The 13,594-nt window shown below is 34.4% G+C and overlaps 1 protein-coding gene across 1 annotated transcript in view; it reads right to left on the bottom strand.

The window, feature by feature from the left end:
- ULK4 (unc-51 like kinase 4) overlaps positions 1 to 13,594 on the bottom strand; it is a 212,519-nt gene that overhangs the window by 121,754 nt on the left and 77,171 nt on the right. The window contains exons 28-30 of the mRNA XM_050970707.1: positions 11,951 to 12,002; positions 11,707 to 11,851; positions 6,135 to 6,227 (exon numbers count right to left, since the gene is read on the bottom strand). Of these exons, the coding sequence (XP_050826664.1) occupies positions 6,135 to 6,227; positions 11,707 to 11,851; positions 11,951 to 12,002 (290 nt within the window). The remainder of the gene's footprint in view (positions 1 to 6,134; positions 6,228 to 11,706; positions 11,852 to 11,950; positions 12,003 to 13,594) is intronic.

Genomic DNA, 13,594 nt, shown 5'->3' with positions numbered 1-13,594 from the left:
CCAACCAGCTGACTCTTTCTGATTTGGTACTTATATTTACAAAGCAAAAAATTCACTATTGAAAGTAAAAATAACCAAGAATGAATGATATTTGCTCCTTTTTAATGCTTTACATCATTTGAACTTTCCAACATGACTCTTTTGAAAAATTCACTTAACAGTAACATCAAATATTTCTCTCACATTTTTACAAGTTAGACATTCAGTAATTGATCAGCAACACGAAAGAGGAAACAAAATTACAGGTTTAAGGTTAATAGCTTATTTCTTTACTAAAGGGAAGCTTTTACAAAATGCAACACTAAGGAGTTGTGTTTTACATTAAAAATGGTGATTAGTATTACAGTCTGTACATGACTAGACTATGAGAACTCCCTTGCAATAATGAACTCTGACCACTGCCTTTGATATGAATTACAATGATGTGCAACTTGACAACAGTGTTATTAACTGACACAAAACTTTACATTTCAAGAGTATGTTTCTGGGCAAGCCTTCCTGCCTGATGTTTTTCGATAAAGCAGCATTTAAGCAAACATTACACCAAACAGTAGGAACAGCAAGATCATAAAAATTCTCTGCTGTGTTATATTAGCATTACTTCTCTAAAAGGAAAATCTGGGTTTTTACAACTCAATTTCCATAGATATGAAACTAGCATAATCAAAACCAAAATCAGGTTCTGAATCTACATAAACAACCCCTAAATTTCTAATAAAACAGTTTAATCCTCTGGCAATCTTTCTCAGTCCATCTGGATTGTGAATTTCTCACAAATGTTGTACACCTCTAACATGTAGTTCTACTGCTCAGTTCAGCTGGACTAGGCCCTAAGGCTTACCTGTTATCAGAACTACTCCACTTTATTTTATTAATATCCATTATAGAAAGTAAAACAACACATAAAACCAGAGAAGTAATATAGAAGGAAATAGATCTACTTTTTAAAATGAGCATTTCAGCCCTAAACTAGGAAATTAAAATGACTAATGAGAAGAACAAAGTATTTTAAAGCAATTAACATAAGCCCATATTAATCAAGGGAAGTACTAAAGCACTAGACCTCTAGTATAATGGCAAAGAAACTACATCAGGTTCATGGACAATCTATGCATAACACCAATAAATTATTAAAAACAACACATTGAACTCCAAAGATTTTGGTTTTGGGTTTGTTTGGGGTTTTTTACTGTTTTTTTTTTTTTTAAATCAAGGGCAAAGATTTTAATCCATTTCAGAATACAGTGGAATATAACTAAATTGATCCACTGATGTAAATCATAACAGTGTATGAAAAGACTATCAACTTATTCCTAACAGCAACCCTATAATGTGCCTTTAATGGTCTTTAAGAGATAATGCATAGGTACAAAAAGTAACATAAACAAAGTCTGAAAATTGGACAATTGTTGGATGATTCCAAAGACACTACAACAGTTACTTTGATTAGTCAGGACAATATGCTGCAATGTATGAGGTTGATCCATCTATCATCTTCACAGGTACTAGATCTGTGGTGTTTAGAAGCAGCAGATTTTTTTTGTTGTTGTTCTTCAGCACCTTCCTGGTTTGGTTTCTGATGCCTTTTCCTCTTTTTTAAGTATAGCATAATGTTTGCCAGGAAGATTTATTTTTGAGGACCAGAGGTAAGAAAGGTTACTTAATTTTGTCCCCTGTCCTTCATCATACATCTAAGAAGGGTGCCTTACTATTAGTTTTTAGTTAGGTGTTTCTCCCTCAGGAAATGCCCTTAATAGAATACAGGAATATGTCCCACTTCCATGATCATTATCTGATGCAATATCTGACATTCCCTCCACTTCTATTCTATTATCTTAGCTGTCTCTCTTCCTTGAAACCAAAATTATCTATTTTAGCAACCCCTAAAATTCAGACTCCATAGTTCAGAAGGTTTAGCTTTCAGACACATTAATGTCACCAAATGCTATGAGTTTCTGACAAAAGGTAGGCCAAGGAGCTGCCTAAGAGAGCACACGGCTACATTTTGTAAGGTTCTTTGTAAGGCAAAAAGGCAGCTTCATGATCCAGTAAGAGTTTCCTGAAGTAGCACAGTATAGATTCTATTACAACAGTCAAAACATTTAAGAGCAGTGAATTGGTATATCATTTGTATATAGGTATATCATAGTTTTAAGAAAAAAAAGAAATTCACATAAACACCATGCTACAAGGAAAAAAACCTAGCAATCTGATCAGTACAGACCACAGCAAAGAGCATAAAGGACTCAAAGAAGGAACCAAAAAACCCTACCTGTTATAGATTGTGTTTGACTTCCTAACCATGCATATAACCTATACATTAAGTTGGTAAACACGCAAAAGTACAAGCTATCTATGATACTGTTCTTTCTCAATGCAGACTTTGCCTAGTTGAATCACACGTCAGCCTGCTGCAGACATTTGCTCCCACTGTGAGAAGTTCTATTCCTCCAAAAACTCTTTACACACAGGAACAATTTTAATCAAGAGCAATAATGCAAAGGGAGAAAAAACTAATGCAAATTTACAGTAGTCCAGAAATTAATCATAAACTAAAGTTTAACTTTCCTTAACTATCCTTAAGTGATTTCTTTTGAAATCAGCAGTCTCAATATAGCTCTCAATATAAACTCTGCTATTAATTCTCACACTGGTTTTAATGTTCACAATTTTTCTTGTCACAAACCACTAAAAATTCTTGAAGAAGACAAGGCAATAAGTATTTAGAAGAGCCACAATGGAATATTACTAGAAGGTTTAAAGCCAGACTATTTGCTTTGAGCCAAGTATAAAACAGGCAACTGATGGACAAATTGGGTTCAAAGCTCAGTCTTCCAACATCTACTACTTTCTTAGTAAATAAACTCCAAATGAGATTGTATCAGACAGCAATTGTGTGATGTAAAAGGATATCTGATTCAATTTTACTCTAACCCATTCAGGTCAAAACAGATAAGAAAACACTCATCCTTTTCTGAAACTGGTTTTTCTTCCTGTGGATGCTCATATGATTAAATGTCCAAATAATTAAAAGAGTCCACAGAAACACATTAAAGTTAGCGTGTTTTACAGCTACCATCTTACACAAGAGAGAACTTATGTTGGTGAGAGATCTATTTCAGCAACACACTAATGGGATATCACTAGAGTTTTTCACTGCTAAATTGAAAAGCAATGGAGTGGAAGAGCTCCTACAACAGAGAATATTAAAAACTACCTCAACAGTGGAGCAATGGCAATGAGCACAAAGTATTTTTTGTATTCTTATAAAATGCTAATTAAGGGAATTCAAAACATGTATTGTAACTACAGTATTTTATCATAAGCTTAAAAAACATCAAAAACATAACTTGAGTATCTGTGTCTATGCCATATATAACAAACAACCTGTAATAGAAAACAGAAACGCCCAAAAATAGTAGGAGGAAGATGAAATCTCTTTGCTCTGATATCACAATTTAGCTAATTTACAGTATCAGCTATGAAAAAGAGGAAACCAAAAAAAATTGAGTGCATTTGTCTCCTTTCAAGTGCTAAAATAAGAACTGCTCAAATGCAGATGCCTCTATCAGGAAGCACACAGGTAAATCCTGAGCTGATGGTAAGAAGAGTGAGATGCAAGAAAATTGGTAGAATTAATAAAGAGAGAGGAAAAAAATGAGAATCTGTTAGGTGAACATGTCTGAGAACAGGCTATCCTATGGAACAAACTAAATAAAAGCACTTGTCCTCCTCCCAATTCACTCTTTACATCAAAATAATATTACTATTAATTATTTTCAAAAGACATTGCAACAGCACAGTAAATACTAATTTAACATTTTGTCATTCTTCAATCTTTTTTCTACTTGTGCTTTCATTCATTTAAAATTGCAGGAGGAATCATCCACCCTTGAAAACCAGGCATTGTGGATAAAATGTAAGCTTGAAGAAGCCACAGAGACTCAATGCAGTGACTCACATCACTCTCATCAGTACTAAAATGTAATAGAGTTTTTCCACCAAGAACAAATTAAATCCCACAGGATTTGTGTCCAGTGTTATTTATTTACTCTTCATCACAATTTTTGCAGATACTTTCCATCTGTCTAATGAAAGGAGCAAAAGAAAGCATATGCCTTGAGTAATTCTGAGCTTCATGAATACTGATTAATTACTCATTGAACCAAAACAGAACCAATTGCCATATAGTGTTCACCATAGCATGTACCTGGTTTCCATTTTGTTCACCAGCAATTTGTATGACTATATTATTCACCTTTCTCATGCTTTTGAAGCATTGGCTACTTCCTGCAAAATTTATTGGGAAGCCAAAGAATAAAGAAAAAGATAGACCAAAGGAATTGCTTAAACTGTGCTCCTTTAGAAACCCAGCCAAACATATGATTTTGTGAAAATAAAAGAGGACTTAAAAAGTACTTGAGAAACACAACAATTACAGATGAGTTAGAATCTGGAATCTGCTAGCCAATCCTTAAAAAGAGTGCTTTTCAAATAATAAATAGTTCATTGATTATCCATAGCTGCTCTTTAATAATATTAAGAAAAAAATTCCTGTTTGATGCCAGATGACCATAAGGATGAGTGTGCATCCACAATCTACCTACATTGGTAGATTGTGCCATACATAATGACAAATACATATGATTCCTCAAATAAAGCAAATTCAGTAGGAAGAGGAAATGTGCTGCTAATATAACTAGCATTATGGTTATACAAGTATTCTTCATAACTCTTACAGTACTAGAATATCTGTGGGTTAACTCTAAAAATGAAAAGCTGTTCTACTTGTTTCTAGAATACATAAAATCCTACAGTAGCATAAGCAGCTTCTTTACAATGAAAACTTTTATACAATTCAAAATATTTAAAATCTCAAGCCTCCTTATTTCCTAGTTAATTTGTAGTCTACTAGTATATTAAAGCACCATTCCCAGTAGCATCATAAAAGATTAAAAGAGGATGCTTTATCTTTTGTAATAAAAAGTGGGAAAACAAATTAAATTTCCTTGTGGTTTTTGTTTTTTTTTTTTTCTTGTGCTCATTTCAATCAATCAAAGGAAGATAGTACAATGCTTAGCAACCTCTGAGCCATAATGTAAGCATTCAGGAACACATAATCACGAGAAATTATTATATGCAGGTGCTTTTATTGAAGAGCTCTGGGTGTCAGGGGTACAAACCCAAATCTGACTCTGACATAGGTTCGGGATGGATATGCTTTTATATTCTATTGTTAGATAACTTTCATGTTAATTATTAAACTTACATTGTTCTATAGTATACATAGATTTCAGCCAAGCATGGCCACCTGAGACTAGGAACATACAATTTCTCATTGTTCTTATGATTATACAATAATTATTTTAATTACTACTACTTACGCAGGTAAAACACATGGCTTAACATTTCAGAGTTTATCTTAGCATTTTCCAGGGTGCCACTATCAATAACACTATCAGACATCACAAAGAGACACTAGCCAATGAAAAGAATAACCATATTTTTTGGGCATATCCAGGAAGACAGATCCTTCCTTATTACTATCAACTCACATAGTTTAATTTATATGTATGACACAGTTTTTTATTTTTTTCCTGTCCATCAGAGTCTAAATTTTGCAACAAGAAGGAAGAAATATTAAGATACTTCTAAACATACTGAGTCTACCTATATCAAAAATTAAAATTTGTATTTAAAATTTTAAGGGTAGATATATTTGCAGGAAAACTGACCAGTTTTCAAATGAATTGACTGGTCAGAAACATTTAGAAACATACCACCTTTGTCCTACTCACAAATATGTTTAGTTGAACAACAATTTTGATAATGTTTTAATGTTTGCTTTGGGATTTTTTTACATTTTTAAAGATAATTTTAACGTTAAAATTCTTCAGATATTGTCTCCAGTGTTTCATTGGCTAAATTCCAGATTAAAATAACCAGGATCACATAAAACTGACACAAAAGATGTATGATGTGTTCTATAACAAAAACTGTCCAATGATTTTTCTAAATCATAGTGTTAGTCAAAGATGTACAATAGTGAGATCTGTTATTGCTGATCCCTAATAGGAAAGGAGAAATTGAAACAGAAGGAACCAAGAGCAACAGAGAATGTGTAGTTGCATCACCTCACAGAAGCAGGGCTGCCATCAGTCAGGGCCACCAGAAGTTTCAGAGCATACATTGGTACTGGGTCTGGAGCCAGCAGAATGCGCTCATACCTGAAAGGCAAGGTGGGAAAGGGGCAGAAAGAGTAGGGGAAAAAGAAGTCAAGAGATACACATCAAAAATTGATACAAAAAATTCATCATTTCCCATTTCCAAACTTTGTAACTACAATAGAAATACAAGATTGTTTCAAATTGTAGAAAGCAAAAAACAAGACTCACTTAGAAACAGTATTTTAAACCCAGCATCAGATTAAATTTAAAAGCAGCATTAATAAGAGAATACATTTTCAGAGAGAGAGATATAATTATCAAATATGTATACACATGCTTCTGTGTATATATGTGTATATATATACATTTTCAGGTTATATAGAAAAAACATTCAAGTTTTGTAACTATAAATTATTGTAAAATATATTTATAAAATATTCACCTTGTCTAGAGTCACTTATTTATTGATCTATATTATTCTATATGTAAAAAAATCTATTCCTCAAGAGAAGAGTTGTAAATGAGCCTCAAGATATCAGGTACAAGATTTATTGAGTGCTTAGGAACATGACCAACCAAATTATACAAGATTAAGCTCTATATTTTGTATACATAGTCATTTTTCTCAAAATTGAGAGAAAATCACATTGAGGTTTATATTTTATCTCAAATTTCAAAAAATATTGCTTTCACTGCAGCATACTTTCATTTGCCAAGTCATACAGACCAGAAGAATACAAAAGTACTGCAAACCAATGTTTCTTGAGAGCTGTGGCAGAAAATAAACCGAGAAAAACCTTTTCAAAACATTTCCAAGTATCACCTCATGGAAATCTTAGTAAGGGAAAACAGGCTGCTGAAAACCAAAATGGACTTTGTTGTTGCTACTAACATTCTAGTGATGCCCACCCAACACACGGGGCTGATTTTACTGTATGTAAACAAAAATGTATGTGGATGGCAGTAGGATACAATGATGAAAGTGAGAATGATGCCAGCATAGAAAACCACAGACTCAGCTATATCAAAACAGTCTTTGATTTAGACTAGTCCTACTCCAAATACTAGTCCTACTCCAAATGGAAGTAATAGAAGAGGAAGTGTAAATCTCTTCATTTGCACAAAAAACTCATGAAGAATAAATCAAGAACAAATGAAAGAATTAATTGTAAGAAAACATGGTATGTTACCACGTTATAAGCAACAAAATGGTTCTACAGAAAGAAAAAACTCTGGTCTTCTGTTAAGAGGAAGGGGTAATAATGCAAATCACTGAAAATTCTACTTCATATCTTGAGATCCCTAGTGCTGTCTGAACTGAGGAATCTGGATCACTTCCTACCACCTTCATGCTATCAATCATGTACCTACCGTGTATTAGCTCTTCCTCTCTCTGTAGACACTACACCTCAGCACCCTGACGTGCAGGAAGGAAATCTAGAGGGAGATGTTTGCTTGCCTATGATGAGGAGGGACAAGCACAGAAGCCAGGCAGTCTTGATGTAGCCTGTGGGAGTTCTCTCACAAGGGCTAACATTCCTACCTAAGCACACAGCCTATGGGCAATGTGTCATGGCTACTACATACTTGAATGTGCCACCATAGGGTTGCAAACCACATTATCTACAGTATCTACAAAACTATCAGTTAGAACTCAGTGTTGGCTTCAGGTCTTTAGCTATTAAACTCTCTCTTTTACAAAGAACAGATTCCAGTCCTCCAAAGAAAACCCTTTATCACTGGTCAATAAAAAGTCTCTTAATAAAAGAAGAAAATACTGTAATACATTAGTAGACACTGATTCCAAGAGCCCTACATATGAGCAATATATATTCGTACCAAACAGAATGGGACTTGCAATTTTATTTTTTATTCAGAGTCCATAACTAAATCTTCTGAGGCAATCAAAGATCCTATCAGGTGATTCAGATGCCAGAAGTCATCTTTCACTGCATAAGATGTGGATTTAAGTCTCCAAAACTGTAATTCCTAACAGCAGTAACAAATGAATCAGCCATGCATAAGATGTGGATTTAAGTCTCCAAAACTGTAATTCCTAACAGCAGTAACAAATGAACCAGCCATGCTAGCTTAAAAATCTGACACTTGGCAATATACTTGCTTATATAAACACATCAATATGATCCCTAAACAGGGTCCACCGTAACAATTTTAAGCTTTCTATGTATTACACTTGAGAGACAGTGTTATTACTTAGCACACTTAGCATCCTAATTTCTTGAGGTTCAATAAAAGAGTCTCACTTCACTTCCTTTTCCTTGACACACTCTTCTCTCCTCCCCCAGGACAACACGAGGAAAAGATATTGCTAAGGGAAGGCACAGTGATCCATCAAACTAAATACCACATGAGAAAACAAAGATAACTAGAGTCAATGTCTTAGCAATTAATATAAACACATTGACTAAATAAAGGCCATCAGGAGCTATGAATATATGAATGTTCTCAGAAGGGAAAATATGCCATGCTTGAGATACTTTCTTAAATGAATGAGTCATCAAATAATTGCACTGCCACTTAAGAAAGAACACTTTAGTAATAAGTAGCTGTTTTTATCTTATTGCAAAGGTTCCATACTTTCTCAGTGATTTCTCATGGGCAGCTCTTTACAGCACTGACTCCTTCCTCCTCACAGCAGAGCTAACAAACTCAGGCTCTCTTCTTAACTAACCCACTCTTTTATAGCACTCATCCTTATTGGACACAGCTGTGGCCTCTTAAGGGCAGGCTTGTTCATAATCTTTGGTAATTGGTACAGCTGTAATGCTTCAGTGGTGACATTGCCTTCTGCACTGTCTTTATTCTCTTACATTCTATCCCCCCAAGAAGCGGTAGGGGGCATTTTATAAGGGTTTTGTGAATTTCAGTAACTGCATTGTAAGGAGTTATTTTATCAATCTTTTCTATAATCCTTGACTAAAGGAACTAAAGATTTACAGCTGCAAAGTCTCTTAAGCTTTTAAAAAAAGAATATTATGTCAAGCATCTTGGATTTCATACTTGTAGAACTGGCTTGGTTGTCTACTGAGAACAAGTTACACAAACCTTCAAATGAAATATAACTTTATTTACACACTTCTCTCTTTCTGCTGATTCTGGCTCAATTTCTAATGACAGATAACTAGCAATATTAGAAATTAAAATGAAATAGATGGTTCAATTTTTGATTAAAAAATCTGGATATAAAGCATTTGTCATCTATTCACTGTCTATAGCTGCAGGTTTCATTTTGGTAATGAAAAGTTCAGGAAATTAATCTTTTAATGAACTGAAATTTAATGATGCAGCTTCATTCAATTCAATCAAAACCCTATAAGGAAGCTAACTTTATGATCTATAAATGCACAAATATTTAACGGAATTACCATTTTATTGATGATGCAGAAGATGAGAAAAAAGTAGTAAACACTGCACTCCCGCATTTATCTCAAAATGAAGTCTACTTATATTTTATATATAGTGACCCACATTTTATTTCAAGGGTCATTTTTACATTTAAACAGATTAATTTGAGAAGTATATTTATAGGAATAAAATATAGATAATCTTTTTAGGGAAGATTGTAATCTTACACATTTGTGTAAGATTACAATCTTCCCTAAAAAGAACATCCCATATTAAAACCAGATGTCACTCCCTTCCATATTGAACAGCTCTCAGTAGATTCAAAAGGGGTGGAAATATCTACTTCCCTCCACAGACTGCCCATGAACAAATGACCATCACATACCTCCCCTCTTTTGACTGTCCTCCAGCTGAGTCGGATTCTTTCCCATCCCTTACCCAGCAAGAGAAAAACTAAACAGCATCAGCAAAAAGCTCTTTAGCCTCCAATGTTCTATCTCAGTTTCAAGAGATTTTAAGTTTTCAAGTAACCCATATTTCTTGGGATAGAGCTTTACATTATCTTCACAAGTAGATTACTCTGACTCTTAGAACCCCTCTCTTCTCATCACTATAATAAGATGGGGAAACTGCTTCAGGAATAACTTAAACCCTGGATTTAAGAGTCTGAGCTGCTCTAACACCCTTTTTCATTCATCTGCCACACAGCGCATGCTAAGATGGCACAACTGAAGTCCCCTACATAGGATCACATTTAGTCTCAGGCCCAAAAGCCCTTCCACTCCATTGAGCTAGTAAGCTTGGAGACAAAAGCCAACTGGCTGCTTTCCTTCTAGTTTGTAATTAGCATGACACATCCCTCCAAACACACATCTCCCTGTTCAATAAGAAACATTGTATAAGATGGACATGTCTACAAAGGACAAGCTTCAGAGCATTCACAGAACTGTCTCCTTTGACTTCAGGTCTCTTTCCCTGAAGAAAATTATCTGACAGCTTTTAATAATGCTTTTAACAATAAAATATACTCTATTTTAAAAATAATATTTCCAGTTGCCATTTTAATTTGTACTGATACATCCTACATTTCCCAGAGGAAAAAATTTTGAAGAAAGGTGTTGAAGTAAGTTTCTCTACAGAACTGTAAGATTTCCATCCAATTCTCTGTCAGAGAGAAAACTCTACACACCTTACACGGATAAAACTTTGGTCCCCAGACTGTAAGAACATTACTCAATTAGCAGAGAAAGTCTCATATTTAGAAAAGACAGTGGGTTTCTGATCATAATCCAGCATTCATTCCTCCAGGCTTTTTCCACTTATCTAATGTCGGGGTGGCAAACAATTTCTCACTTAGGGCAGCTAAGTATTGACCAATATTAACTTTTGAGGACCACACAGGAAAATACACTGCAGCATTATTATAATAATGTAAAATACAACTAATGACTCATCACTACTGTACTTGTCTCATGTTCCTTCCCTCTACTCACAGATGTTACCAGCTCACAGTCAATGTGTGCATAACACAGAGAGCTCTCTTTATGCTCATCTGCAAGTTAGCATGAAAAGAGAGGCCTCATTTGACCATAAACCACGTAAATTAAGTTCCAGACCACATCTGGCCTGCAGGCTGTAGTTTCATCCACTCTGCTGTAGGGTTGTTCTGCTGCTTGGGGCAGCAGGAAAGGACTGCAATTTAGAGGTAATAACTGTACTTTTATTACCTCTGATGTAATGTTGTACTGTTGATGTACTGTTCATTTAAAAAAAGTTTCTATGTCATTCCATGTGCTTTCAGAGCATCTTAAATAAAGGTACAATATCCAAAATAGACAAAAAAGATGTAGTTAAAATGTTCTGACATTATTAGAAGAAAAAAGAGAAGTATTTAAATAACAGGATTCCCTAGAGGGAATCCTGTTCAGCTCCAAAAGTAGCCAGAGGCATAGTATCGTAAATGACTGTCACACAGAAGTTGTAGTTGGGTTGCATATGAAAAAATACTAAATAAATCTAGGAGATGTTGGGCAAAGAATTCTGGCAGCAGTTAATTGCTATTCCCCTTTTGACTTAGTCATTTAAACATAGAAAGGATGGCTAAAACAAATACACTGTCAAAATGGTTGGTGTATCGAGTTATTCCCTGTTACAGGAGCAATATTATACTTACTGAGGCAGAAGTAAATCTCTAATGAGAGACAGAAGCTTGTTGTTTGAGTTGAGTCTCTCCCCTCTCTCCTCACCCATGACTTCGTGTCTTAAAAGCACTGATGTGGTTTCTGAGAGCAACCGCAAGCTGAGGAGTCTCCATTCCACTTGAAAATAAAGGTGCCAAGAATGTGACCACACTGAAATATAATTAAAACGAACTGTAGAATTCATGGAAACTGTAGTTGATATGTCTGTATACTTACCATTCTGACTGTGGACCAAAGAAACAAGTGGTGGGATGATAGAGTCTTCAACCTAAAACAGAGAATTAGAAAGATGTGGCTTAGATTATTCACAGAGGAAAAAGATGGAACAGAGATACACTATCATCTATGTTTGTTTTGCTGCTCGAGCCCTTAAACAAAGAGTTGAATAATCATGGAAATTCAGCCATAATCTCTCTTATAAAGCCACCAAGTTAAGTTTTCTCTGGTAAACTGCCATAAAATTACAGACACTAATATACTTTTATATAGAAAAAAACAGTAACTTTGGTATAATTCATTGAGAGGGACTTTCAACTTAAAGTACAGAATTCATTGCAGATGTAAGATATTAAGAAAAAAGAGTATTAGAGTATCTTAATCCTGATGTTTTAATCCATAAACTAATCACTGAATAGAGTTCAGATGAAAAACAGAATGGCACAGAATTAAAATACATCAGAAAAGATGTATTACCTCTAAGGAAATATCCCTAAGCTTTATATAGATTATTGAAAATATTGTAACTTCTTCCCTTCTGGTTATACAGAGTCTTCTACTAAAATGCAAATTTACATTACTAAAGACTTGCACAATGAAAAACATAATCCAGTCAACTTTTTATTGTCTATGATGATATTGTTACAAAACTATCATCTGTCACAGGACGAGTCAGCTCAGCTACATTTGAAATCAACTGCTAATAAACTAGGCTATGGCTCAGTTACGAAAAAAGTGTACTATTAGTCTTCTCTATAAGAGAGTTTCCAATTCTTAAATCACTGTTAAAATACAATTTATTTAGACAGGTCATGCTTGGGTTTTGGGAAGAGGATGGATAAACAGCCCTGCAATTTTTAAGCGTGTATCATGGATGCACACCTTGTCCTAGGATTTACTTATACAAAGAAAATTGCTCTGTAGATTCTCACTGCACCGTGGACAGGATTTGGCATAACAAGACTAAATTATACTCTCCCATGTGTTTTGTTTCAGTAATTAATATGAGAAGATAAAATTTCCCTAGATACATGCAGCTACTAATAAGAAACATCTATAGAAGTTGAAAGTACGTATGAAAAGGGTTACTAACTGAAGTTAGCCTCTAGCTAGCAGTAACTGCAGTTAGCAACTCTTTGACTGCTGGTTGGTGGACTCTGTTAAATTAATCTCTGACATTAAGGGACTCATTTACTTTAGCTTTTTTCATTTCTGAAAAAAACTACTACAAAATGCTTTTGTTACAGACTTTCAATAAAAGAAGTAAAAGGATTTTGCTTGAGGTATGGAAGCCAAACAACTCTTACAAATAGCCTTTATACTTATATAGATAATGCTATAACTCATAGATGCAGTGACTTTTGTAACATTTCACAATTTTGAAATATTTCATTGTCAGGTTTCTAAGCTGTTCTACAAATGGTAATGTATCAGCTATAACATACCAATGAGGCAGGAAAAAAATTGTGTTTGCTTGAGACCTTTCAAGAAGAAACCAGTTCAACTACTGCAAAGCTTCTCAAATGAAGAAGCACGTGTAAGTGGTAAATTAAAGGTGTGAAACACACTGTACCTCATTTCCTCCAGGACCATTTTCCTGAAGTCACTAAATTTCCCAATTTTCTGATTTTTTGGGGTTTTTTT

Source organism: Serinus canaria, chromosome 2 (genome assembly GCF_022539315.1).
Source record: "Serinus canaria isolate serCan28SL12 chromosome 2, serCan2020, whole genome shotgun sequence".
Lineage (NCBI taxonomy): Eukaryota > Metazoa > Chordata > Aves > Passeriformes > Fringillidae > Serinus > Serinus canaria.
The sequence above is the reverse complement of the archived record's forward strand: the minus strand, read 5'-3'. Positions and strand labels throughout refer to the sequence as shown.